This window comes from Setaria viridis, chromosome 4, assembly GCF_005286985.2.
Source record: "Setaria viridis chromosome 4, Setaria_viridis_v4.0, whole genome shotgun sequence".
In the NCBI taxonomy this organism is placed as follows: Eukaryota; Viridiplantae; Streptophyta; class Magnoliopsida; order Poales; family Poaceae; genus Setaria; species Setaria viridis.
The window spans coordinates 1,992,488-2,016,869 of record NC_048266.2 but is presented as its reverse complement, the minus strand read 5'-3'; the positions used below and the strand labels follow the sequence as shown (position 1 = coordinate 2,016,869).

At 46.1% G+C, this 24,382-nt stretch overlaps 3 protein-coding genes across 4 annotated transcripts; 1 reads left to right on the top strand and 2 right to left on the bottom strand.

Moving 5' to 3' along the window:
- The first annotated feature begins 7,518 nt into the window (after positions 1–7,518).
- Positions 7,519–9,657, top strand: LOC117853041 (RNA-binding protein involved in heterochromatin assembly dri1). Of its 2 annotated transcripts, none has more exons than XM_034735394.2 (4): positions 7,519–7,624; positions 8,372–8,743; positions 8,945–9,015; positions 9,293–9,657. In XM_034735394.2, the coding sequence occupies exons 2-4, from the start codon at positions 8,391–8,393 to the stop codon at positions 9,304–9,306; spliced, it is 438 nt and encodes a 145-aa protein (XP_034591285.1). In that variant the 5' UTR covers positions 7,519–7,624; positions 8,372–8,390; the 3' UTR covers positions 9,307–9,657. The 2 variants fall into 2 exon arrangements, with proteins under 2 accessions (XP_034591285.1, XP_034591283.1); XM_034735392.2 differs by having other exon boundaries at positions 9,290–9,657.
- Positions 9,658–16,891: 7,234 nt separating this feature from the next.
- On the bottom strand, positions 16,892–18,869 carry LOC117851763 (hexose carrier protein HEX6). Its single transcript, XM_034733662.2, has one exon. It carries the CDS (start codon positions 18,554–18,556, stop codon positions 16,967–16,969), a length of 1,590 nt encoding a protein of 529 aa, XP_034589553.1. The 5' UTR covers positions 18,557–18,869; the 3' UTR covers positions 16,892–16,966.
- Positions 18,870–20,806: 1,937 nt separating this feature from the next.
- On the bottom strand, positions 20,807–24,022 carry LOC117851764 (nudix hydrolase 19, chloroplastic). Its single transcript, XM_034733663.2, has 6 exons — positions 23,470–24,022; positions 23,192–23,332; positions 22,934–23,038; positions 22,120–22,219; positions 21,832–21,924; positions 20,807–21,411 (listed from the first exon to the last, which is right to left on the bottom strand). Exons 1-6 carry the CDS (start codon positions 23,971–23,973, stop codon positions 21,146–21,148), a joined length of 1,209 nt encoding a protein of 402 aa, XP_034589554.1. The 5' UTR covers positions 23,974–24,022; the 3' UTR covers positions 20,807–21,145.
- Between the last annotated feature and the right edge of the window lie 360 nt (positions 24,023–24,382).

Here is a 24,382-nt window from a genome sequence, read left to right as displayed (position 1 = left end):
TGTATACTTTGTTAAAGCTTGGTACATGACTGTTCACTTGAGGAAAAAAACATGCAGAAAAAAATTCCATTCCTTGTGAAATAAAACAAGAAAATCCCCATCTCTACAGAGAAAACAAGAAAGTCTCCCACTCCCAGTCATTTTTTACTCTCTAAAGGCTAAAGGGTAGCGTTGCTGGTTCTACGCAGGCCGGGCATCAAACTCCCGACGGAAACAAAGGTGCAAAAAGGTGGCGGTTCATAGGGTGTTTGGATGGCTAAAGGTCAGCTGGAATCACATCGGATGTTTGATATTAATTAGAAGTATTAAACATAGATTAATAAAGTATTAAACATAGATTAATAAAAAAATAATTATATAAGCGAGGGCTAATTCGCGAGATGAATCCATTAAATCTAATTGGTCCATAATTAGCACATGTGATGCTACAGTCAACATGTGCTAATCATGAATTAATTAGACTTAATAATGAATTAATTAGACTTAATAGATTACTACCGTGAATTAGTCCGCAATTATTTTTATCATTAACTTATTAACTTACATCTAATTAAGTATCCGAAACATCTGTGATCCGGGCCAAATTTTATATAAGGATCCAAACTAGTCTGTCACCGCCGACGGTTTTGAGCAATGCAGCGGTCGATCGCTTCCTTTCTTTTTCCTTTTTTATTTTATCCCGCCCCATCAATCATGCACACGGCCACACGCTGACGGCTGACACGAATGACATGATCACATGATCCATACAGTTTGGCACTTGACAGTGACCACTGGCTGAGTCCACATACGACTACTCGAATCGCGGCGAATAGTAGCCGTCGGCGACGTATATTCTTTTTTTAGAAGGACGTATATTCGAGTTCATGGTGATAAAGAACCGAATGTCTGAATGTTGTTTATCAATGTGGTCCATGCTTTCACACTGAAAGGCCATCAGAAACTGGTTCCACTGACAAAAACTGCAGTCTGCCGTCCCAATCATCACCGAGCTGGGACATTTATCTACAGTAAATGGAGGTCATGTTGGTTTAAATTTCAAAACAGAACACTATTCACATGTTTGACACCGTCCCTTTTTATCTGTCGCTTGGGAAGCATACTTACCAAGTAACAGTTATTAAGGGATAGAGGGAGTAGATCATACCAGCCAGTTGGTTTTGCCAAGCACAATGTATCTGGACATTTATGTTTCTTCTTCACGTTTGTTTTGTCACATTGTTTGAGCTGGCAGGTTTGGTATCCGAGAGAGAGGATGTTCATGAGTGTTTGGATACGAGGTGCTAAACTTTAACAGTATCACATCGGATGTTCGGATGCTAATTAAGAGAACTAAACATGAGCTAATTATAAAACTAATTGCAGAACCCTGTGCTAATTCGCGAGACAAATATATTAAGCCTAATTAATCCATCATTAGCAATGGTTACTGTAGCACCACATTGTCAAATCATAGACTAATTAGGCTTAATAGATTCGTCTCGCGAATTACACTCCATCCGTGCAATTAGTTTTGTAATTAGCCTATATTTAATACTCCTAATTAGCATCCAAACATCCGATGTGATGGGTGTTAAATTTTAACACCATATTGCCAAACAGCCAAGGATAAGCTGATCTGATCCAGCGTTCGGTGAATTGATCCAGCATCGGAGACGAGCCTTTTAATATTTTCTCTGAAAAAAATGTTACTAATTTGCACTTGCTGCTTCTGCTTGGTAGACAGATCCGGATGGGCTCACTGACAGATTGTCTTCTGCCGCGAAGCCTGTGCTCTCTGTCTGCCGCCAACGATGCTCGATGCTACGCCATGTGTTGTGTAAACAGTGCACACACTGACACACATGTGGATCGCGCTGGTCGGTGCTCACTCTTCTCTTCTGCCTAGCACTCGCTCGTTCTCATCATCACGTCAGGATGTGGGGGGGCGATCAACATCAACTGAGGGGGTGTTTGGGAACACACTCCTAAACTTTAGTACTTGTCACATCGGATGTTTGAATACTAATTAGAAGTATTAAATATAGTCTAATTATAAAACTAATTGCATAGATGGAGTCTAATTCACGAGACGAATCTATTAAGTCTAATTAGTCCATAATTTGATAATGTGGTGCTACAGTAAACATTTGCTAATGATGGATTAATTAGGCTTAATAGATTCATCTCGTGAATTAGTATAGGGGTTCTGCAGTTAGTTTTATAATTAGCTCATGTTTAGTCCTCCTAATTAGCATCCGAACATCCGATGTGACCCTCCTAAAGTTTAGCAGCTCGTATCCAAACACCCCCTCGCACGCGTTTCTGTCAGTTCTTTTTATCAGACAGACGCCATCGCGTGCCCGGATCAGCCCTCTCCTTGCCCTCTTTTCTGCTCCTCGTCGTGGAAAGCGCTTCTCTTGCCGGCCGGTTAGTCGAGCTGCAGACCACCGGTGACGGAGACCTTCAGCGAAGGCAAAGTAAGCATTTCCATTCCTGAAGTAAATACTTATGGGTCAAATTTTTTCCATTGTCAAAGTTATTTGATACTAGCTACAATCAAGGTCTTATCAATGAAATTTCCATTTATACAAGGGTCTAGGCATAATTCCCAACCCATTATATATAGAATTCTTTTCATTCTATCACAAAATAACATAAAAACAAAACATTCGATTCTTATAAATTGATCAATATGCTCTAAATGGATAAGAGAGGTATTTTATTATATAAAGGATGAGATCAATTCGGAAGCGCTTTTTTGTTATTCTAGCAGACAGAATTGCTTTGATCTAATTTGAAGCTTTCCAATCAATTTTATCTTACCTAATTCTATCTACGCCCAGGGAATAAAACGATTAAATTACTTCTCCCGAATATCCAACTGACTGATTAATTTCTTACTCTAATTTTTTTTCCCAAATAATCCAGCAAACGTATAAAGGAATCAGTAGCAGTCGCTGGAAAAAAATAAGTAAAGCAAGGAGGGAATCCTGCTTATTGGCCATAAAAATCTCCAGCACGGTTGTCGGGCCTTTGCACTTCCTCTACTTGTTGATGGACTGTAAAGAAGAGCCTAGCTTCCATCCGCTTTTTTCACTCTTCTGCAACTGTGGAGCGAATAATAACAGTTCTTAGTTAGAACATTCGTTAGAACATTCAGAGAAAACTACAGCATCCCTTGCCCAGAGCTGCTAACCATGTGCTTGGATCCAAAACCATGTGCTTTCATTCAATTGTTAGATCAGATCATTTGCAAAAGAAACCTATCCTGGCTTTTAGGAAAAGCATGAAGGGGTTAGATTCCATTTATTTTTTTACTACAGTCCGTCCCTCAACTTTCATATGAATCAATTTACTCTCTCAACTTTAGTTTTCTGATCCAATCTCATCCTTCCGACTTGGACATCGACGTAAGCCTTCCACGTCAGTCATCCGCATGTCATTTGATGCAATTGTCCTGTATGCCCTCGTTTAATTGCGCTCCACATTTGATGTCAAGGTCGCCACGAATGGAGTCAGCAGCTCCACGATGAATCGAAGGCGCACAAGCAGGGGCTGGACAGGGATTCGCAGCCTGCCTCCACCTCGATGGTGCTGTGACGTTCTCCAATCTCCCCGACTCCCCGGCCAAGATAATGATGTCCTTGAACCGGTCCAGGATCCTCACATACCCATCACCAGGCCGCACCGCTTGGTCCTCCGACTGCAGCCACCGTCCGGCCATCGCCGAGGCGTCCAGTATCCGCTCATCACCGTGTTGCCCCACAACATCACCTCCCCCATGGTGCGCCTATCCACACACAAACACTGACACACCGTCGCTGGGCCGCAAGTCTCCGCCGCCAGGCCGTACGAGTGGATCACCAGGAACCCGAGATCCTCCATCCGGAACAGCACCTGCGGCGGCGCCGCCGGTCATGACGACAACACGGCAGCCTGCACAACAACGAGACGACACTTCTGAGTCAATCATCACTCGATTGCTCTGTAGCTTTCTGAAATAGTCCTGGACAGAGAACAATTTGCAAACAAATTCTAGGATGAACAAATTGATTTCCGCAAGAAAAGTGCTCCCGATCCACTTCGCCTAGCAGCCACTGCTACTAGCTAAACGAAAAATAAAGACAAACTTTTGCATAGTCAGGAAGGGGTAGGATTAACAATCTGCTGGATCTACTGCTCCGCTCCATATCACAGAAGAAAACAGGGGGGCTGAGGAGGAGGAACGTGGCTCGAGATTTTACCACATCATGGTGCGCGACGCCAAGGCCGGCGGCAAATCAGAGGCAGCGCGGCCGGATCTCTTGCCAGGTGCACGGCGGCGCGGCGACGGGACTGGAGCAGCAAGTGGCCGCCGCAAAGCACGGTGCCATCAAAAGTTGTGCTGCCATTTTTTTTTTTTTTTTTGCTTTTTCGGTTCTTGCTGCTTTCCATGGGATCCCTCCCCTTTGTAATTTGGAGCCATAGGTTTATATTAACTTGTCAATTCAAGGGAAATCACGCGTCCAAGGGTTGAAAACCAGCAACTAATGCATCTTTAGAAGAGACCGCTGACATGCAGAAATTCGGTTGTACGCTACGAAAACAGAGACTGGACGCTGCATATGTGAGCTCCCTCTCAGGGAACAGGGTGTCAGGCGACATGGGGAATAATTACTTGCAAATCGAAATTAATCTGGAATTAGAACCTTGGCATCTCTTTGCCTTTTTCGCTTCCGCGTCCAATTGATGCCTCCCCAAGTCAGAAACGCGAGAAGCGTCGGCATAAACTTGCTCTAGCATTTGTAGATGGGGGCTAAAGAATCAAACTTACAGGAAAATAAAGTTTTGTGATAATGATATGTGAGTGTTTCTTTTTCTCTTTTATAATACCTAGGGAACACCCTGTTGATGTGTCTACGTGCGATTGGTGGGAGGGGGACGTGGAGCCTCGGAATCAGGCCTAATTTCCTTCGTAATGCGTGCTCTGCATAGACATGCAATACATCTGCATGCATCCGTAAGCTGTGACAGGTAGGAATAATTCATTCTAGCATATTCATTCTAAATTAGATAATCTGTATGAACTTGAAAGTTTGAGAACTAGACCCTTTTTTAGGAAGCCCATAAATGCTTTGTGCTGTGGTGGGACTTGGGAGCCATATCACTTGATTATCAGTCATACTTATTCCCTCTTTGATGAACACAATATTTAATCACAGTAATTCGACTTGTATAGTATATTCCCCTGTTGTTCTTATTTTGCTTCTTAGAAACAGAGTTCATTCATGATATATGATTACTTTGGTTTTGGTTCTGAATAGCAACAGCAGGAGATGAACAGAAGTACTAATCTAAATCCTAGAAAGGACAATTAAAGTAGATGCTTTTCTAGCAAATGAAACAGTACGGATGGCTGACTAGGGTTGAACATAGAATCTCTTGAATTATTGTGTAAAAGTGTGATTTGGGAGAATATTTGTATATCAGAATAGGTTTTGTGAATGACTAAAGATCATGCACGTATGTGGAGAATCGATTCTCAAAAGGCTATATATATTTAAGCCCAATAATACAATCAATCTGTAGTTATGTCCATCAGCCCCTAGCATATAATCAAACATTTAGCCAACTTTAGTGCTATCTTTTGGGGGCAGCTCGGCATCTAGAATGGACAAGCAATGCAAATCATTAATTAAATTAGTAAAAGGGCAAAAGATTTACTGAAGATAAAAGAAACTCAACCTGTCTTCTCTTTTTTGCCTTTAAGTAATAGGCTGTCTTCGCTTTTTTGCCTTTAAGTAATAGACTTGTTATCAAACTGTTGATTTGATCATCGATTCACCGTAATTTTGTTGGCAAATTTTTCTTAAGTTATTCATATTATCTGTTTTGCATTCTTAAGAGAACAACTTCTTTTCCGAGGTTAGCAAAAATCCATTACTGTTATTAGCGATGTTAGTTTGACGAGAAGATGATTTACTGATGTACAGGAATTTTAACAGAATGATTTTATATTGTGTCTTTCAATGAACCCATTGTGTATAGCGCAGACCATCAATTCATAATACGGAAAATAAGAGAGACTAAAGAAAAGGCTATTTTAACCAACTCGATTGCCTTAAATCTTTTGCAAACACGTGTTGCTCAAAACTTCTTCTTTTTTGAAACGGTGTTGCTCAAAACTTCAACTACATTGCTTAAACCCCGTTTCATTGTTGGTCGCTCTTTTTTATTTATCTTCCTCTTTTGTTCTTAAATTTTTCAGGTGATGTAGCATTTTCACTACTAGAAAACTCAGCATTCATCCCGAGGTTCAGTACCGGTTGCATTTTGATATGATACTGATATAAGCATTAGTACCGAATCTAACGGATAGTCCTCGAGGAGCTCCTGTTACCCCCGGTTGAGAGCTCCCGTGATGTGGCATTTTGGTCAGAACTGGGAACATCAGGATTTCTATTAACCACACGGAGTGTGCATCATTGCTAGATATGCACCTCCACCAGTATATATTTGGGTGAAGAATCAAAGTATAAAGAAATATGTTCCTCGATCCTCGCACCTTTGTCGCGTGGAAATTATTAAAGTAATTGTCCATGGATAGCTTAAACGATATTTTCTTCCAGAAAAGCGAACAAAAGGGAGCACACACAGCAGAGAGAACATCTGCTTGATCAGGTCATTTAATTGATGGAAATTGTTGCTCTCATGTCGGAATATCGACTTCTGTCTTGTGCTTATTTCAAGTCTTGAAACGACTTAGATATTTATTTTGAAGGATTATAAATTTGACAATCATATTTTAGTCTTAACTGGTTTGGCATATGCACACCATGCTGGCGTCGTGTGTGGTAGGTCCCATTGCACTTGTGTTTTTGCCCTGCGTGCTCATTCACAACTTTATACTGGATTATACATGCCAATGCAAAGCTATTTTGGGTGCATTTAGTTATATGAAGCTACTTAACTGCTTTATGTTTTGCCTAACCACTTACTAAATGTTCTCATCACAAATAGTTCCTTACCATATCTCATAATGACGATACTTCAATTGTGATAACTGAATCAACTACATCCGTTTCAGAACTTTGACTAATAACAGTTTGTTTAATACTTGATTAATTTGAGTGGAAACAATATTAGTGATAGATTTGTCATGAAAGGTACTTTAAGAATGTTATGTAACCATTTTCCTATGTATATGTCAAAAATTGATACTCAAGAGTTTGAACGAAAAAGTCAAAATGGCCAAGTATATGGAAATGGATGTGATATTTTATTTTCTTTTGAGTACATTTTATATAGCTGTTAATACATATTCAGAAGTAATTAATATCCCGTGGCGTACATCCAAGATGTAACAGTAACACTGAAATCCTCCTATCTTTAGCATCTTTCTCCTCTTGCATATTTTCCTTTCCTGTTTCTGCCTTCGTCTCGTACTCTTGTTCGATTTGGATAGCTCAGTTAGAAAGGCTAAGATCAAAGCATCTCGGTGCCTCCACAGCAAACCCTGGATTCGCAATTATTGAAGTGCCTCCACTATAAAAGGGGAACCATCCACAAGGAATGAACACAGCAAGCAAGCACACAACAAAAGCAGCACAACAACTGAAAACCCTAGGACCAAGAAAAAGAAGAGGCTTTGCAAGTTCACAGGGTATGCTTTGCTTCTTGTTCCCTTTGTTATTTGTGCCCCCTGTATTAGACTCAGACAGCTTGGTTGATTGTTCATTCTTCTTCAAAAGAACAAAAGATATTTTTGTTGCTATTAAATTTAGTTCAATTGGTCTAAAAATGAGCTCTGAATTTTAGTTATCTGCAAGGGTGAGTTTGCTTCCTATGATGCATGCATGATATATGCAATTTAATTGATGGTTTACTAATTTCCGGCATAGATAAGAATAATTAGACTTCTCTTGCATGGTGTTTTGCTTCCTTTTCAGTTGGGACACTCTTAACTTAAAATTATAAATGATTGACCTGCATGTCCAAATGATTGATTGGAGTGCCGTCTTGGCCTAATTTAAGGCAGCCTTTGCTTAATCACTTTCTCCATGTCTGTCTTGTTTTGCCTTAAAATATTCTTTCTTTTTAGTTTGTGATTGCATGTAGTACAAGCATCTAACAAAAGCTAAAAGAATCAAAGGGTTTCGTACAGAGTCTCATTCTTCTAGCTTCTATCTAGCTTGACTGTCATGCGTCATGGGCCTTACCGCATAGGTGCCTGGATATATTCATATGTGTGTGTGTGTAATATTGCAACACAACAAGGTTATTTCTGTAATGTCTGTTCATTTATCATACAATTTGAAGAAACTAGTATCTTTAATTCTGTTATATTTTTGCTTTGTTATATTTTCAACTACACATCACTACATCATCTTGACACATGCACGGCGTGCAGAGCTAGCTGTTTACTGCGAATGAACATCCAGAGGAAGCCTGGAGACTGGAACTGCAAGAACTGCCAGCACCTCAACTTTAGCCGCCGTGACTACTGTCAGCGCTGCCGTGATCCACGCCCTGATTTGCAGTTCAGTGACGGCTACAGCACTGGTGGTGTCCTGACCTCCCTCGACATACGCCCAGGCGACTGGTACTGCAGCTGCGGCTACCATAACTTTGCCAGCCGCAGCAGCTGCTTCAAGTGTGGCACTATTGTTAGGGACTTCCCTGGGGGGCAAGGTGCAGCCGGTGCTGAGGGTGACTTTGCTCGTGGCCGTGACAGCGCCGCAGTTCGCGCTGGGTGGAAAGCTGGCGACTGGATATGCACAAGGTGATCTAACTATCCTGTTTGCTTCAAGTACAGATGAGTGCCTCTGTGTGCATGGCAAGAAACAGTGGCATGCATGCTTGTTTCATGATGAATATAATGCTAATTAAACAACCTCGTTGTTTAAAGATTGAACTCATGGAATCGTTTTGAATGAGTTTTTGAAACAAGCAGTTATTCATTGTGCTCATCAAATTTTGCCAGGCCCGGTTGCAACGTGCACAATTTTGCAAGCAGGACTGAGTGCTACAGGTGCAATGCACCAAGGGACGCAGGTACACACGTCTTCTTCCGTTTCCTGTCACGGTTTTTTTCTGACGAATATGTACATGATGCATCTTTGTTAAAAATACAAATAAAAGCGCTCCAAATCGGAATATATACATGATGCATCTTTGGTTAAAATCCAAATAAAAGCGCTCAAAATCCTGTAATGAATATCTACCAGATCCATACATGGATCCAGATTTTCATTTCAATCAGTCTTTTAAGCCATGATCGATCTGCCGATGCTCCATGTCCTAAAAAAGGAATTGTTCTGCTTTGTAGTAGGCACCGGGAATTAAGAAACGACTGAGGTGACCCAGACCGTGAGATGTGACGAGCTGGTCGAGCATGGAACCGATTGCTGTCACACACTCACCATCAGGCGTCGAGGAAGGATGAGTTTACTACGTACACGATTATATTGTTGATTGCCAAGTTCCAGTACTGCACTACTGCTGCATGCGCGGCTGTGAGCGAGGGTGGAGAAGTACCCAAGCTTTTCAATTGTTACCTCTGCTGTTTGCCTTATCTTTTTTAGTGTGTGTGTGTGTGTGTTTTGATTCAGTGACTGCTGAATGATGCGGCTTGATGCACTTGCATTATGTATTGATGTTAAACATCATATATACAATTATCTAAATGTTTGCTTATTTACTCTGTTGGTGCATGCATGTCTCCCTACTTTCAGTTTTTCTGCTGCCTTGAAACCTGTTTTTTGCTTCAACAATTTGAAGCTGCATGGTCCACTAGTATGAATCATGACACGATCATCTTGTTTATGCATGCAAAGCTTGTATCGTTGTAAACATTTATCTTAAGGGTGTGTAGCGTTTGGCAACTTGGACTAGTTCCTTCTATTTGAGGAGGTTGAAGTCAGAAATGTTCATTCATTATCTTAAAAAAAATTCATGTGTTCAGGCGCGTCGTTCTCGACAGGCTTCGTCATCCTCGCCGCCACCTCTACATCGTGCTCGACCTCGAGTTCATGGCGACGCCTCTGCTAACGTGCAAAAAAAAACGTGCGTTTCAGGCCGACCAACTGGAACGATGTCCATTCCATCTCCCAATTTCTTGATGGCACGCAGATCGCCATCAAAGGCAGACAGATGGCAGAGGTTCTGAAGCCAAATATCTTCATCAAATGGGCTGCTGCCCCTGCTCTTCTAACCTGAATACAGAATGCTCCTGTGTAGGCTTTTCTTGAGATCTCCAAGCATTTTCGTTCCACCAGCGTCAATGATGGCAACAGCTAACAGATGCAAGAAAGAAAACGCAGGTCAATTTTAAGGTGGCGGACTAGTTCTTTCAGGTTCACCGTTTCAGGCAAAAGTTCACTACGAATCGTCAACGTCAGTTGGAATGTTCGAGCGAATTGTTTCAGATGCAGCTCAAGAGCTCCACCATGCGGCCATGCCCGCTTTGAATTGGGAGCAGATTGTTTCACTTTCACCAGAGTGGCATGTCGGTCCTCGCCGTGCGACGTGCCGCCGACGGCGAGCCTTGCCGATTCGCCGCTGCAGCGCGGCAACGGCCGGTCGGGGCTTGCCGGGCCGCGACTTGCTGGGCCAGGAGGTGATACTGGGCCTCCGGCAGCATCGAATAGGGGGCCGGCCCACGAGAGAGAGAGAGAGAGAGAGAGAGAGAGAGAGAGAGAGAGAGAGATAAACTGGGTTAATTCCAGTGGTTGGGCCCATAAGCGAGGCCCATATCACTGGGATTCCTCAAAATGCGAAGTTCGCCAAAATTTAGGTCTGTTTGACATGGCTCCAATTCCGGGTGGAGCTGCTCCACTCCAGAACTCCACATGGAGCCAGCTCTGCTCCAAAACCCCAGAACAAAAATGGGGTGTTTGGCTAAATGGGTGCTCTCAGCTCCAAAAAAGATCGATTTTCAGTGTGGATTGCCATTGTTGCTCCCCAATTAAGGCCTCACTTGTCATCCTCTCTATCCCATCTTCTTCTTCTTCTTCCCCTTTTTCCACTGTACTGTGCCGCACACGGGAGACCCTCCATGGGCGGCGGGGTGGGCGGCTGGCGGCGGGCGGCGATGGGCACGGCGACGGGCGGCGGGGCCGGCCGGCGACGGGCGGGGCTCTGGCGGCGAGGGGGGCTCGGGAGAATAGAAGGGAGAATAGAATGAAACGTTTTTTTGTGTAACCAGTGGCATTGGTGGGTAATTACCCACCACCTCCACGAGGAGGTTCAAAAGAGATCTGGAGCAGTAAAAGAGGTGCTCCAAAACTCCACCTCCATTTGCACTACAGCTCCATGGAGTTGGTAACTCCATGGAGTTTTGGAGTTAGGGTGTTTGGCTGAATTTTTTGATGGAGTTGCTGAAGTTTAGGAGTGGAGCCGTGCCAAACAAGACCTTAGTTTCTATCTTTCAAAAGGAAGGGGAGAAAGAGAAGAGAAGTTCAGAACATAACCTCTGAATTACCAGAGTCGTCACCAGAAAAAAAAAAGGTTTACCAAACCTCTTTGGCTACTCTTGAGTCTTGGCTCCACACCAGAGCAGCAGACCAAGCAACACCAAAAGCCAGTTCGCCAAGAATTTGGCGCCAGTCATCTCAAAAGAAAAGAGAGAGAATTTGGCGCCACTGCAGCATCAGTCCAAGTACGGAAAGGCAAAGCGTCCAGCGGCAGACCAGCACCAACCGTCATTCCTGCAGGGGCCTCCGGACCCAAAAGTTCAGGAACCTATGTGCCCAACCACTGCACTTCTACCCATGTTCTTCTTCTATCACTGGAAACCTGCACCAACCGTGTGGTTCCAAGTTCTAATGAAAGCACCAGCATGCTGCTGAACAATTGGGATTATATTTCTGGTGTGGGCCAGTGACAGCAATTCATCTTCTTTTTTTCTGGTATCCAGCTTCAGCCAAAAAGAAAAAACTCTGCATGGTAGCCAATGCATTATTGTCCTTGAATCTCACTAAAAAAAACTAAAGGCAATGCGCTGTTGTCCTGAATTATCTTTGAAACTATCCAATATCAAGTGGATGATTCCGACGTTCGGGGGAGCCTGTCAGCGTATCAATAATGCGATGTTTTTTTATTTTTGGTGCTTGTTATACTGATGAGAGAGTGGGAAATCTTTAGAATCTCTAATGCAGGGAGAAGAGCGAACGTCAGAAGATCGGATACGCAGAGAGTATCAGGAAGCAAATCAATCCGTTGACCTGGCATTCATCTTCTGAAGTTGTGGCGATTCAGAAAAAAAAATGTTCAGTTTGCGTGTCACCCTGTCTCTAGAGGAGAATTCCCGACAGAAATCCCTCTGTTCGGTTCCAAATTATCCGCGCATATAACATAAAATGCGCTCAAAATTAGTTATGGATCAACAGGACAATCTGAGAACAGAAAATGGAGATTTTTTTTTGTCTTAACAATCTCGTCCACTCTGTACAACAGACTGGCAGAGGAGGATCCATTTCCCTCTGATGAACTGTTCCTGTCCATCGACCTACCACTGCTGAACTGAAATTCATTTCGCATCCTCTTGGGGGCGCGCAATTACAGAGATTTACACGGATCATGCATGGCGAAGCAGAAACCGTAATGGAAGAGTAGACACTAGACAGGCGGCGAGACTAGAATCTACAGCAAGAGAGCAGAGCGCCCTTTCTCCAGGGAGAAACACCGCATTCATGGCGCTCGGCGGATCATCGCCATGTACAAGAGGAGAGGAAGAGGAAGAAGGATCAGGAGCGGTTACTGATCATGGCACGACGATGGCGGAGTCGAGGCGGTCGAGGCGGCTCCAGACCTCGCCGAGCGTGGGCGGCGGCGCCCGTCGGCAGGCGACGGCGAGGAAGATCCGCTGCAGCTCGGCGACGAGGCGCACCATCCGGCGCGCCGGCGCCAGCAGCAGCGTGAAGGGCAGCACCCAGATGCCCAGCTCCAGGATCAGCATCACCCACTGCTCCTCCTGCTCCTTCTTCTTCCTCCTCGAATCCCGGTAGCTCCCAGCTCCAACCGCCGACCGACCGATCGATCTCTCTCCGTCCTCGTTGGAAATGGGAACTACAAGGAGAGGAGGGCTGTGGGCATGATGGCGGGAGCGTGATGATTGGGCACCGGTGGCCTCGAGCGCAGCGAGTAGCCCACGTCGGATGGGATCAACAGGCAGGGCAGACAGGTTTTTATATATATGCATATATGCTGCTGCTGCTGCTGCTGGTCGCCGGAACGGGAAAGCAGCGGCTTGCGGCGACGTGCTACCTGCCTGCACGTACGCGCCTTGGATTGGATGGATGACGGATCCATCCTCCCTGCCCCTGGCCGCCGGCAACGCTACACATGGCCGGCCCTGGGGACGTACAGGTGCCATTCATCTCTTGGCGTTTTACTGCGAGTTCTTTCGATGCTTCCTTGCCGACGATGTCCCTGCCCCCACGCAGACAGGCGACAGGGCAGGGTAGCTGACCCCAAAGCGGTCACTGAATCAGTAGACCAGGCAGTAGTGAGCGCTCCTGCCGCTTGGCAAGCCACATCGGATGGGATTGGGGACATAGCATGCGCGGTAGAAGAGCGCGGTCGCCGTTTTAATTGGCCATCGTGGACAGGTAGACGTAGGCATCAACCACGCAGATGGCTCTTCTCCCCCAATAATTCAGGCACCAGCCACCAGGGCAATGGCGAGAGACAAGCTTCATCAATCTCTGCACCGTGCTGACGAGGATGCTCAGTTTTTTTTTCTCCCCCTGAATATTTTCAGCTAGTTTCTTTCTTCGTCCATTCAGACAGGGAGGAAGACGAAATTAAACAAATTAAAGGGCCTCGATGCATATCTCTGGTCGTTGACGACAGTTGATGCATACAGTATGTGCTTGGATAAATGGATAACTTGAACATTTGGCGCGCGATGCTCGCCCTATCAAGAATAATAGAAATGCGATCCGAATGGGTATAGTGCATCAACCAACACTTCAAATATTTATTTCTTTACTACTATGCTTTTGTCATTCATCAAATGGACATCTCAATACATGTATCCCTGAATTCATTTCATTTTCTACAATCAAAGACAAATCCAAGAATCATAATAATTTTGATAGCAGTAGCGTTGTGTCGGGCATCTCAAACTCACATCAGACCAACACATAATCACATATTCGTTAAGATAACCAACAAATCGAAATGCAACCCACATCTTAACACATCAATCTGAGGCTAACAAATACAGATTAGTACTACAACCATATTGACTGAAACTCAGGAGCATATAGACCAAGCAAAGCAGGCCGCGAACTCTGAATTTCTCTTATCCGTGAACCACTCCAGGATATCTGAACCTTAGTCCTAGAAACTCTACAAAGACCATCAGTTAAATTGTTAAATTGATACTGACAGCATTTCCTGAGATAAAATTTAACGACATTGATTAAAACATGGATCATCTTGTTTCTTCAGGCACACTGAAGATCAGAGTGCAAATAATTGAAGCTACCATATCTGCATCTGTTTCATTCAGAGGCTTCCCGGAATCAAGTGTCTCAAGCAAAGCCAGATCAGATTTTCTGTCTTTAACCTGCACCCACCAACAAACATTTAAAGAAATTTACTGTCAGTTAAAACAACCATCCAACAGGTAGAGATGGGAATTTTTCCTCATACTAACAGAGGTTCACCATTTGTATTTTCCGTTTTAAATGCATCAAACAGCATAAAACAGTAAACCTTCCACGTTCACACACAAACTAATCATAAATGACAACAGTAGCATCCAATGACAGTGGCTAATAGCTGAAGAACATCTAGATTATACGATTTTGCAATGCGATACTGAAAGACAAGTATAGCAAAACCGGAGGGCGTTTTTGCAAAACATCCGGAGCCGCGGCTGAGCGCGTGTGGGAGCAAAGGGGAGCTGTCTTTAATCAAGCTGATGGCATGAGAAGAAGATGACAAATGGCGACGCATCATTTGTGTGCGAGTGTTTTTCTAGGCAGTGCCCTGGTTTGTCGCCTCAAATTATTGTTGCGTCTCGGCTTGGATGCTGACCTGACCTCGTGATGGAGATCTCATTTTTGATAATTCTGCCGCCTACAGATCATATCGCTGTTGCTGCGAAAGGCACGCCCCCTGTCGTCTGTTAAACACCGGCCTTTGAATGGTTCAGACTCCGAAGAACGACCTAGAAACTGTCACTCTCTGAAATTCCATGGATTTGATCGCATACGAAAAATCTAGGAGTACGTGTGTCTAGTCCGACCTCCGAGTCACTGACGCAAATGGCACTCTGGATCTAGCTGCTTCAGAGGCTGTCAGCCTGGAGCACCTGTGATTCACGCCGCCGTTCTCTGAACTCACGGTCTCGCGTACCACCCAGCTGGGCCGGCGAGCGGACCATCAGTCGGTCGTCCATTACTGCTCGTCGTCCTACGCTACGCTCGTTAACACTGGATTCCTGGTCCACGGCATTGGCAACGTGTCTCACGCGGTCGGTGGAATCCAACTGTCCAAAAATAAATTACGGATGGTGTTGGCGTCTTTTTCGGCCATATCACGAGTACGCTAGATCGTGCGGGTCGCGAACATACCGAATAGCACGACGGCTGCACAGGCCAGTCAGATCGGTTTGGCAACCCGGTCAGACCGGTTTCCCAGGGTTCAGCTTGAGCCGGTCGTTCGAGGGGACAACCGCCACACTTAAGTAGTGGAGGACGGCTAGGTTTATGAGCAAATCAGCAAAGGGATAACCAACGCACTTACGTGGCGAAGAACGACTAGTTTACGAGCAAACTAGCAAAGGCCGTTGAAGCTCTCGCTCGGGAGGGACCCCGTCAGGGCGTGGACGTCGCTGGCGTACCCTACGTTGACTAGCAAGCCTAGAATGCCATCTATGGTTGTGGAGAACAGTAGATGAACAACATGGAGGTTGGAAAAGTATTAGGGTTGAGAAGACAAAAGTAAGTTGTAGATTGATTCGATTGGGATACTCTCAATTAGGGTGGGGAGGTCTTGCCCCAATGAGGATCGAATATTACATGAATCCCATGTCACAATACAACTTCTAACTCGGACTAGGCTGGGTAGACCGGTCAGACCGCCCATCCAAACCGGTCTGACCGGTCAACCCAAGGCTAAATCTTGTCGAAGCCATAACTCTCTCATCCGGACTCCAAATTAGGTGTTCCACATATGCATTTCGATAGTCTCGACGAGCTCTACGCAATGGTGAAGTCCAATCTGCATTTTGAGCACTTTTATCTGACCGGCCTGACCGGTTGGGTGACCGGTCTGGTTTGCCGAATTGGTTGGAGGATTAATAACCGGTCAGACCGCTTCAATAGGCTGGTCAGACCGGATGGCTTTGTCATATCAACCGTATCTGTTATTTTTGGTGTCGTTCCAGGTGATGATTCATCCTTTTTAGCAAAATCAAGTCCAGAGCATCCAGAACGACTCTTTTGTCATGCACAATTCATATTCAAACCAAACTTGCAGAATATCAAGAGTTAGTACCAAGCAATTTTGATCTTAGCCTCATATATCCCGGACCGTGCCACTTTTGAGCTCCAACGGATGGAGTAAATTACAAGTGGTCACTGAATCTTGATGCACCTCTGAATCAACTCTAAATTTCTGATATCTGAATTTTGAATATGTTGAAGATTGATTGGATACTAACGACATCACGATTCATCACTGCACTAATGTGGCAGAGGGAAGCAAAACCGGATAGGACGATGACATGGCCGAATAGGCTGGGCCTAAGCACGGCCCGTTAATGTAGAGAAGAAGAAGAGGGCCGCGGTCAGATTTTGATATGAAATATGATCCCGATCCTACAAATTAAAATTTTAGAGCTTGCATAGCTTCTCCGCTATTACCATTTGAATTTCGTCAGCTGTATCAAGATCAAATTCAGCATAAAAAGAGAGAGGCAGAAGAAAATGATAAATTAAACTTGGGCTAAAATGTATACTGATGAGTATAGAAACACTTGGGCTACATTTTAGCTTCCCCCCTTGCTGAATTCAGATTCCTCCGGCTTTTGCGCAGAGCCGCGCTTCACGATTTTAGCGTCGTCCGGGTCAGGTTCGTGCCCGACGACCCTGCTCCAGAACCAGTGCTCCCGCCACACCCGGGCCACCTGCTCGATGGGCACCCCCTTCGTCTCCGGCAGGAGGAGGTACACGAACGCCGTCATGGCGGCGAGCCACGCGGCGAAGAAGAAGAAGATGCCGGCCCTCATGTGGCACAGCATGGACAGGAACGCCTGCGCCACGAACACCGTGAACGCGAAGCTCACCGCCACCGTCACGCCCTGCCCCGCCGCGCGCACCTCCAGCGGGAAGATCTCGCTGGGGACCAGCCACCCGAGTGGCCCCCACGACCACCCGAACCCGGCCACGTACACGGCGATGAGCAGGATTAGGACCCCCGCCCACCCCTTGCCCACGCCGCCGGCGTCGCGGAGCTCCGCCGCCATGATGGCGCCGATCAGCACCTGCGACGCCAGCATCTGCGCGCCGCCGGCCAGGAACAGCGTGCGGCGGCCGAAGCGGTCGACGGCCAACATGGACGCGAGCGTGGCGCCCACGCCGACGACGCCGGTGACCACCGCCGACAGCAGCGACGCGCTCTCGCCCATGCCGATGGTGCGCAGCAGCACCGGCGCGTAGAACGCGATCGCGTTGATCCCGGTCACCTGCTGGAAGAAGGGGATCGCCACGGCCATCACCAGCTGCGGCCGGTACCGCCGCTCGAAGAGGAGCCGCCGCAGGCCGCTGGCGTCGCCCTCCCCGGCGGCGTTGGCGTTGGCGGCGACGATGTCTTCGAGCTCGTCCCCGACGTCGACGCCGGCGCCGCGGATCCTCTGAAGCAGCCGCGCCACGTCCCGGCGGTCCGCCCCCCGCTGCGCGAGGCTGTTGGGGGTCTCCGGCAGGAACAGCGCGCCGAGGGTGAGGAGCCCGGCGGGCACGGCGGCGAGCGACAGCGACACGCGCCACCCCCACCCGCCGCGGATCTTCTCCGCGCCGAAGTTGATGACGTTGGCGGCGAGCGCGCCGATTCCGACGCTGAGCTGGAACCCGTTGCTGAACGCGCCGCGGAGCCGCGCCGGCGCCATCTCCGACAGGTACAGCGGCACGGCCTGGTTGGCGAACCCGAGCCCGACGCCGAGGAGCACCCGGCCCAGGATGACCATGTAGATGTTCACCGAGGCGCCGCCAACGGCCGCTCCGGCGAGGAACGCGGCGCCGCCGAGGCCCATGGACGCGCGGCGGCCGCGGCCCGCCGTGACGCGCGAGGCCAGGAAGGTGGTGAGCAGGCCGGCGACGTAGAGCGAGGAGGTGAAGGCCGTCAGCAGCTGGCTGTCGAACTTGCAGTAGTTGCTCACCCGCGTGTCGCCGCGCATCCGCCGGTACACGTCCGGGAAGAACTTGCGGAGGAACGGCTCCATCGACGACACGCCGCCCGCGATCCCGATGTCGTAGCCGAAGATGACGCCGCCCATGCCGGCGGTCATGCAGGACAGCACCACGAAGGCGGTGATCCGCCCGCCGTAGTGGCGCTCCTGGCCCTCGATGGCGACGACCGCCATGGCTGATCACTGATCACTGATCAGAGCTGCTTGCTCGCACTCGCAGTGGAGCTCAAGTGCAGCCGTGGTCTGTGCAGAACTGCAGATAGAGGATCAAATATTTACAGTAGGGTGACTTGTAGCACTCATGGCTGACGACTGGTTTTCGTTGACTGGCCGGAGATCCGATGCGAGACCATCCTCGTCCTCATTTGAACGACGTCGGTGTCAATCGCTCAATCAGTATAGAAGATACAACCATGGCTGTTGCTATCCGGATGCTACTGAATTTCTGCAGGTTTGTGTTGACTAGTTGGACGCTGATGGTGCAGATTGCTTCTTGTTCTTGTGCGCTAGACAAGTCAAGGTCTATTGCTTGGCTTGCTGCAACCGGGCACGAAATGCATGTTTTTCCAAGAGGAAATTGAAATTCGGGCACATCACGTGCTTCAAAATTTAACTCTGGTCTCGTTCAAATAAAGAAAAGAAAGAAGAAATTCAACTCTGAATGGCGACGTGGGTGTCGTCGGTTCATCGATTGTTATATGGTGCTCGTGTTTGCAACCATCACCAGCAAACCAGTTATTTTACATCCATAGAGCATTAGAGCTACCACCACTGCGATATTAGGGAAAATATGTAGTTCAAACCCAACAGTACATGCAAACATGGAAACTCGACCATCGATAGCTTTTTTGTTTAATTCTTCAGGTTTTTTTTTTGCATCCATCATGTTAATCTTGCAAATCTTCTGCAGGCTGATCATCTAGTACTGGGTCTCATGGCCGCAAACACAATGCACCACAATCAGGTGCGGAGATGTTCCAGATAAAAATGGATAACAACAAGGTACACTTGCTGTTCTTTTTTGACAAGGGTTTGCTTTACCACAACTTTATCACACTACCACAAGTTTTTGACATGAGCGCTGGTGCCTATTTGCCAATTTGATATCAATAGTCAGTATTGTTCAATTATTCTCTGAATGCATTTTTCTTTGTTCTCATGATAATTATATATGATAAGCTAGGTGATTATTCTTTGAAGACGAAGGCTCTGGCAGTGGAGAGGAGCTCGCTGTCTCGAGAGCTATTGCTGAAGCTGAAGCACATCTCTCTCATCTCCTTCCTCTCCGGCGGTCTGACAGCCATCTCCTTCGAAGCACTTTGTTTGTTTGAAGGAAGGTTGGAGGCAGGGGAAACACAAATGGTATAACAAGCCTGTTTGCTTAGGAATCAAGACATACTAATCAGCTCACCTGTAGCATACACCGTGCTTGCAAAAGAACTTACATGCATGAAATGGACGAGCAAAATTTTGCCAATAATCTGATACAAGTGTGGCTTTTTTTTTCTGTCGATCCATTGAATTTAATTGAATTGTGTCATGTGATAGAGATAATACAATTAGCTTTTACATCTTAGCGATCAGGGCCAAAGCATGGAGCAAACTCATATGGTAAAATGCGATACTTTTCCATTTTAGCATGGATTATTTTTTTAAGCAGGTTCGTTTAGTCTGCGACTTCAATTACATGTGCAACTACCAACGTTCAATCTGAAAATACAACACCTATCTGATCTGCCATCTACTCGTAATGGACACATAGCAGGGTCTCAGATGGGGCAGAAATAATTGATCGTCTACTTCCACATTCTGACAACATGATTCCTCTTTAAGCAAAAGTCTTCGTTCTGGAGGGATTGCTAACTGCATGCAGTAGAGGAATCCACGGCCCAGTCAGATTACATGGCTGTGCGATTCAAAATCAAAATCAGTAGATACGATAAAATTAGGGGAAACACGACAATAGAGGTCCGCCGTTAGGACTGAGAAATTAGGAGAAAATTGAGCGGAGGCTTCGAGGAAGTACCTGTAATACCAGCAAAGGATGCGTCGATTGATAGAGCTCACAGCCGCCCGCCATGGCTACCTAGCTTTCTCAGCTCGAAATTTGGGGATCGATTCAAATGGAGGAGGAGGCACATCTGTTCTTTGGCCCAGGGTGCTAATCACAAAATGAACCGTGCCTGGCAGGGTGTTTAATGCAACATCTACCGCTGGAACGTCTGCTTCATCTCTTGCCGCACATCTCTAATTCAACAGTCCACCATGTAAGTTTTCACGTTTCCATCTACCCATGTGTTTGCACTACATATTCTCCTGCGATATTAAGTGGCAGCCAAATTGAGTCGCAAAAAAGGAATACCCAATTGTCCAAGAGCAACTGTTACAAAGTACATGTACAAATAAACTATCCAATATCTCAGGTAAAGATGGAAAATCAGGCTTCACTCCAGTTCTCTGAATAACTATACATAAGTGTATTTGTGCTGTATATATGCACATTATATACCGAATACAAAAACCATCCAAATGTGACAAACAATGGATATAAATGTCCAGTGACGCCCAAATCCTTTGGCAAATCTGCTGTTTACCTAGCTAGTACTCCTCTTGACCTTTTATTACAGTTGGCTATGAAAAGTACCACATCTACACTCACAAGGACGCAAGGCACGATACATGTGCCTCAAAGGATTCCAATTCACTATACCACCTTCCATCGAATGAATCTGAACAATAGGAACCCTATTGTAGGGTACACGCTTATAGATTTGAGAAGGAACTAGGCAGCTTTGGTGCTCCCTCGAAAGCCCATGCCGATATTAGGTGATGAGCAATGGCAAAGGGTCCAGGGACAAACATTGGAACAGGTTCACCACTGTCTACCTTGAAGTCATCGGTGATGCTCTGCCCTTTCTCAGCACCCTTGCACATTTGATTGACCTTTAGAGCGTTGGTTCTCTGAGCTTTCTCATATTCTGCAAATGTCAGAGCTTTCTTGATGTCTTCACGGCTGTGCCACTGGGCATCTACATGCATGATGAAAGTAGAATTTGAGAGAGAGATGAAGCTTTGTGGTTTGCCTGGAGTCATTAAAGGGTTAACATCTGGAAAAGTTTTCATTTTCCTAAAAACGATCAACAGCACAGAAAATCAGCATACTAGTTTAACTAAGTTCCATATCTGGAATCTATAATCTGCATATATTCTTGTGTGTCAAGTACTCAAGTGTCATGACTCATGAACCAACTGGTTTACGTGGAATAAGCAACTGTTGTGAAAGGGTTGTAATCTACTCAGCATCAATAGTGTATGGTATTGCACATGAAGAAAATTATGTAAATAATTCAGGATAAATGGACAGACCAATCAGTCATGGTAGCAAATAGGAAACGAATTAACAGAATGCAATGAAAATAATTGACATTGATTTCCTAATAATGTTTTACCTTCGAGCTCCTGCTTATCCACACGAATCTCCAATGATTTAGCATAAGCAAAGAAACCCACCATAAGTTGACATGGCATAGTATTTGGCCCGACTGAAAAACAGCATTGTTGAACAGTATCAGAATCGGATATAGTACAAGAAAACAGTGCAACTGATAACTTAAGTAATTGTACCACTGTGTAAATATTCCTGTATTTTGGACAGAATAATTATAAAAATAAAAATACTTCCAGTAGCATTCTCCTCTACTGATTTTCATCAAAAAAAACAATGGCAAGACCATTACCAGGCCACGGTTGAGAGCTATGATATATGACTTGACCAACTTCAATACCAGTCTCTTCCCATGTTTCCCTTCTCACTGCCTCTTCTAGGCTTTCTCCTGGCTACTAACAGAACAGATGCAGTGTAAATAAGCTTCTCTGATTTTTGAAAAGAAGATGATGAACTTGCTGGCTCCAATACACACTATAGCTTGCAGGGAGAATAAGCGAAAATCAGTTTCCTTTTAGATTCTGAAATGGATTTGATTTACATAGAAAATCACTACTCTTATGCTTATAGCAGTGATGCCGTTCGCTTAAGAATAAAGTATCAAATCCAACCTTTTGAACCCAGTCCTAGCTACCTGGTTCAGATCATTAAACAGAAATATATTTGTAGTAAGAAACATTGGATATTTAAAAGTCACCTCATTATGTAATAAATAATTACTCGATGCATGACAGTTCCAAACCAACATCTCAGTTCTCATGTTTGTAGAGTTCGGTAGTCATGTTCTATGACTGAAGGGTTATTTTCCCCTTGCAATTAAAATTCAATCTGGGTATTTTATCAAGCAATTTTTTAACAAATCGCCTCAACCATTTTCATGTAAGCATGATTAATGTGGCAACCCAAACATGCCACGAGCTTATTGGAATGCCAGTTGAACAATTTAACAGTAAACAAGCGCATTGTTGAGTTAAACATATTTTTAGAAAAAAAAAAGCACGAATAAATCGTGACAAGAATAGAGAATGCAAGAAACACATAATAATAGGCACGTGATATTGCACACAGCTGAAAATAAGAAAGGATATATAAGCAGTTATTTGCACCTCTATAAAACCAGCAAGACAACTCCACATACGAGGCACAAATCTTGATTGGCGGCTTAAGAGTGCACGGTCATTTTCTTTATCGATGACCAACATGATCACAACCTGTAATACCACGTGTACATGAGAAGAGTGAATGCCATCTGTTAGTGCGAATATTACTACAGAATAAATTCATGGTGATAAGCAGCACAACTGCTAGTCCCTAATGGCCAAACCATGATGCAAACATTATCACGAAGAGAGCACAAGTCATACTGGATCAACTCGAGGGTATATCCTCTTCTTGCAAGACTCGTTGCTGCACTGCTTACGCCTTCCAGCTTCTTTAGGGACCGCCTTTGCCCCACAAGCTCCACAAAATTTCGCCGTATTGTGCCACTCCAGCAGTGCTCGAGCCTGCTCGCATCAGAATTCAGAAATGAGATCAAGCTTGTTCTTCGAGTCGTCAGGCCAAAAGGATGCCTCTAAATAACAATGGAGTAACCAAGTAATAATGATTAAACAAGAGTTGAAGAACCAAGAAGCGCGCATACATGCCCAGCGATGGCGAGGTCCCCCATGGCGTCCTTATCGCTCCAGTCCGTGGCCACCATGAGCGTCCTCAAGTCGACAAACGCCGATCCATCCCCGTCCCCCGAGCCGCCGTCGACCCTCGGGCCCTCACCTTCGCTGACGTCGACGGCCCAGTACGCCGCGGCCTCCTTGCCGTCGCCCTCGGCGTGCGCGCCCAGGAAGACGAAGGCGTCCGGGGCCACCCCGGGGACGCGGGAGGGCGGGAGCCACGCGAGGCGCCAGGCTGGCGCCGCGGGGGGTGGCGCGGGAGGGTCCGGGGAGCGCGCGAGCGGGCGGCCCCGGCGGAAAGGGAGGATCTTGGAGAGGTGCGGCGGGAGGGGACTGGCGGCGTCGGCGGGGGAGCTGGGGTCAAGGAGGGGGCGCAGGGCCTCGACGGCCGCTGAGGGGGAGACGGCGGTGGTGGAGGCCGAGACGCCCCGCAGCGGGTTCGCCGCGAAGGCGTGGGCGCGGAGGTGGATGGCCATGGCGGGTGGGTGTCTGGTAGCTGCAGCCTCTTTCCTCCGGCAGAGGGGTGTGGGTGGGTAGCCAGATGGATTGGATCACTAGACTAGCGGAGTGTGTCGCTGCCATCATCAATTCTACATGGGCCGACGGAAAATATCAGCCCATTTGAAACGGAAACCATATAGCCCACCACGCACACTCACCGAAAAGGTCGGGCTGGCTGGCCTAGAAGGCTTCCTTCGGCCCAGAACGTGTTGGCGGCCCGTTACGACCCACCTGTCCCGATTTCCAGAGGATAAATCTTGTCATCTGGCGAATAAAATTTACATAATTTTTATTAAAAAAAAACAGTAGTTTATCACAGCGGGAATCCTGTGAGACCCATAAGTTCCCACGACGAGCTGAACGGCGGTCAGCGGGTCAGTCTAC

What these genes read in the sequence shown, in the direction of transcription:
- LOC117851763 (XM_034733662.2), bottom strand. Translation starts at nt 18,556, where the DNA reads ATGGCGGTCGTCGCCATCGAGGGCCAGGAGCGCCACTACGGCGGGCGG.
- LOC117853041 (XM_034735392.2), top strand. Translation starts at nt 8,391, where the DNA reads ATGAACATCCAGAGGAAGCCTGGAGACTGGAACTGCAAGAACTGCCAG. An exon ending in GGCGACTGGATATGCACAAG is followed by an intron (nt 8,744 to 8,944) that starts GTGATCTAACTA and finishes AAATTTTGCCAG; the next exon opens with GCCCGGTTGCAACGTGCACA.
- LOC117851764 (XM_034733663.2), bottom strand. Translation starts at nt 23,973, where the DNA reads ATGGCCATCCACCTCCGCGCCCACGCCTTCGCGGCGAACCCGCTGCGG. An exon ending in ACCTCGCCATCGCTGGGCAT is followed by an intron (nt 23,333 to 23,469) that starts GTATGCGCGCTT and finishes TGATGCGAGCAG; the next exon opens with GCTCGAGCACTGCTGGAGTG. An exon ending in TATACCCTCGAGTTGATCCA is followed by an intron (nt 23,039 to 23,191) that starts GTATGACTTGTG and finishes GTGGTATTACAG; the next exon opens with GTTGTGATCATGTTGGTCAT.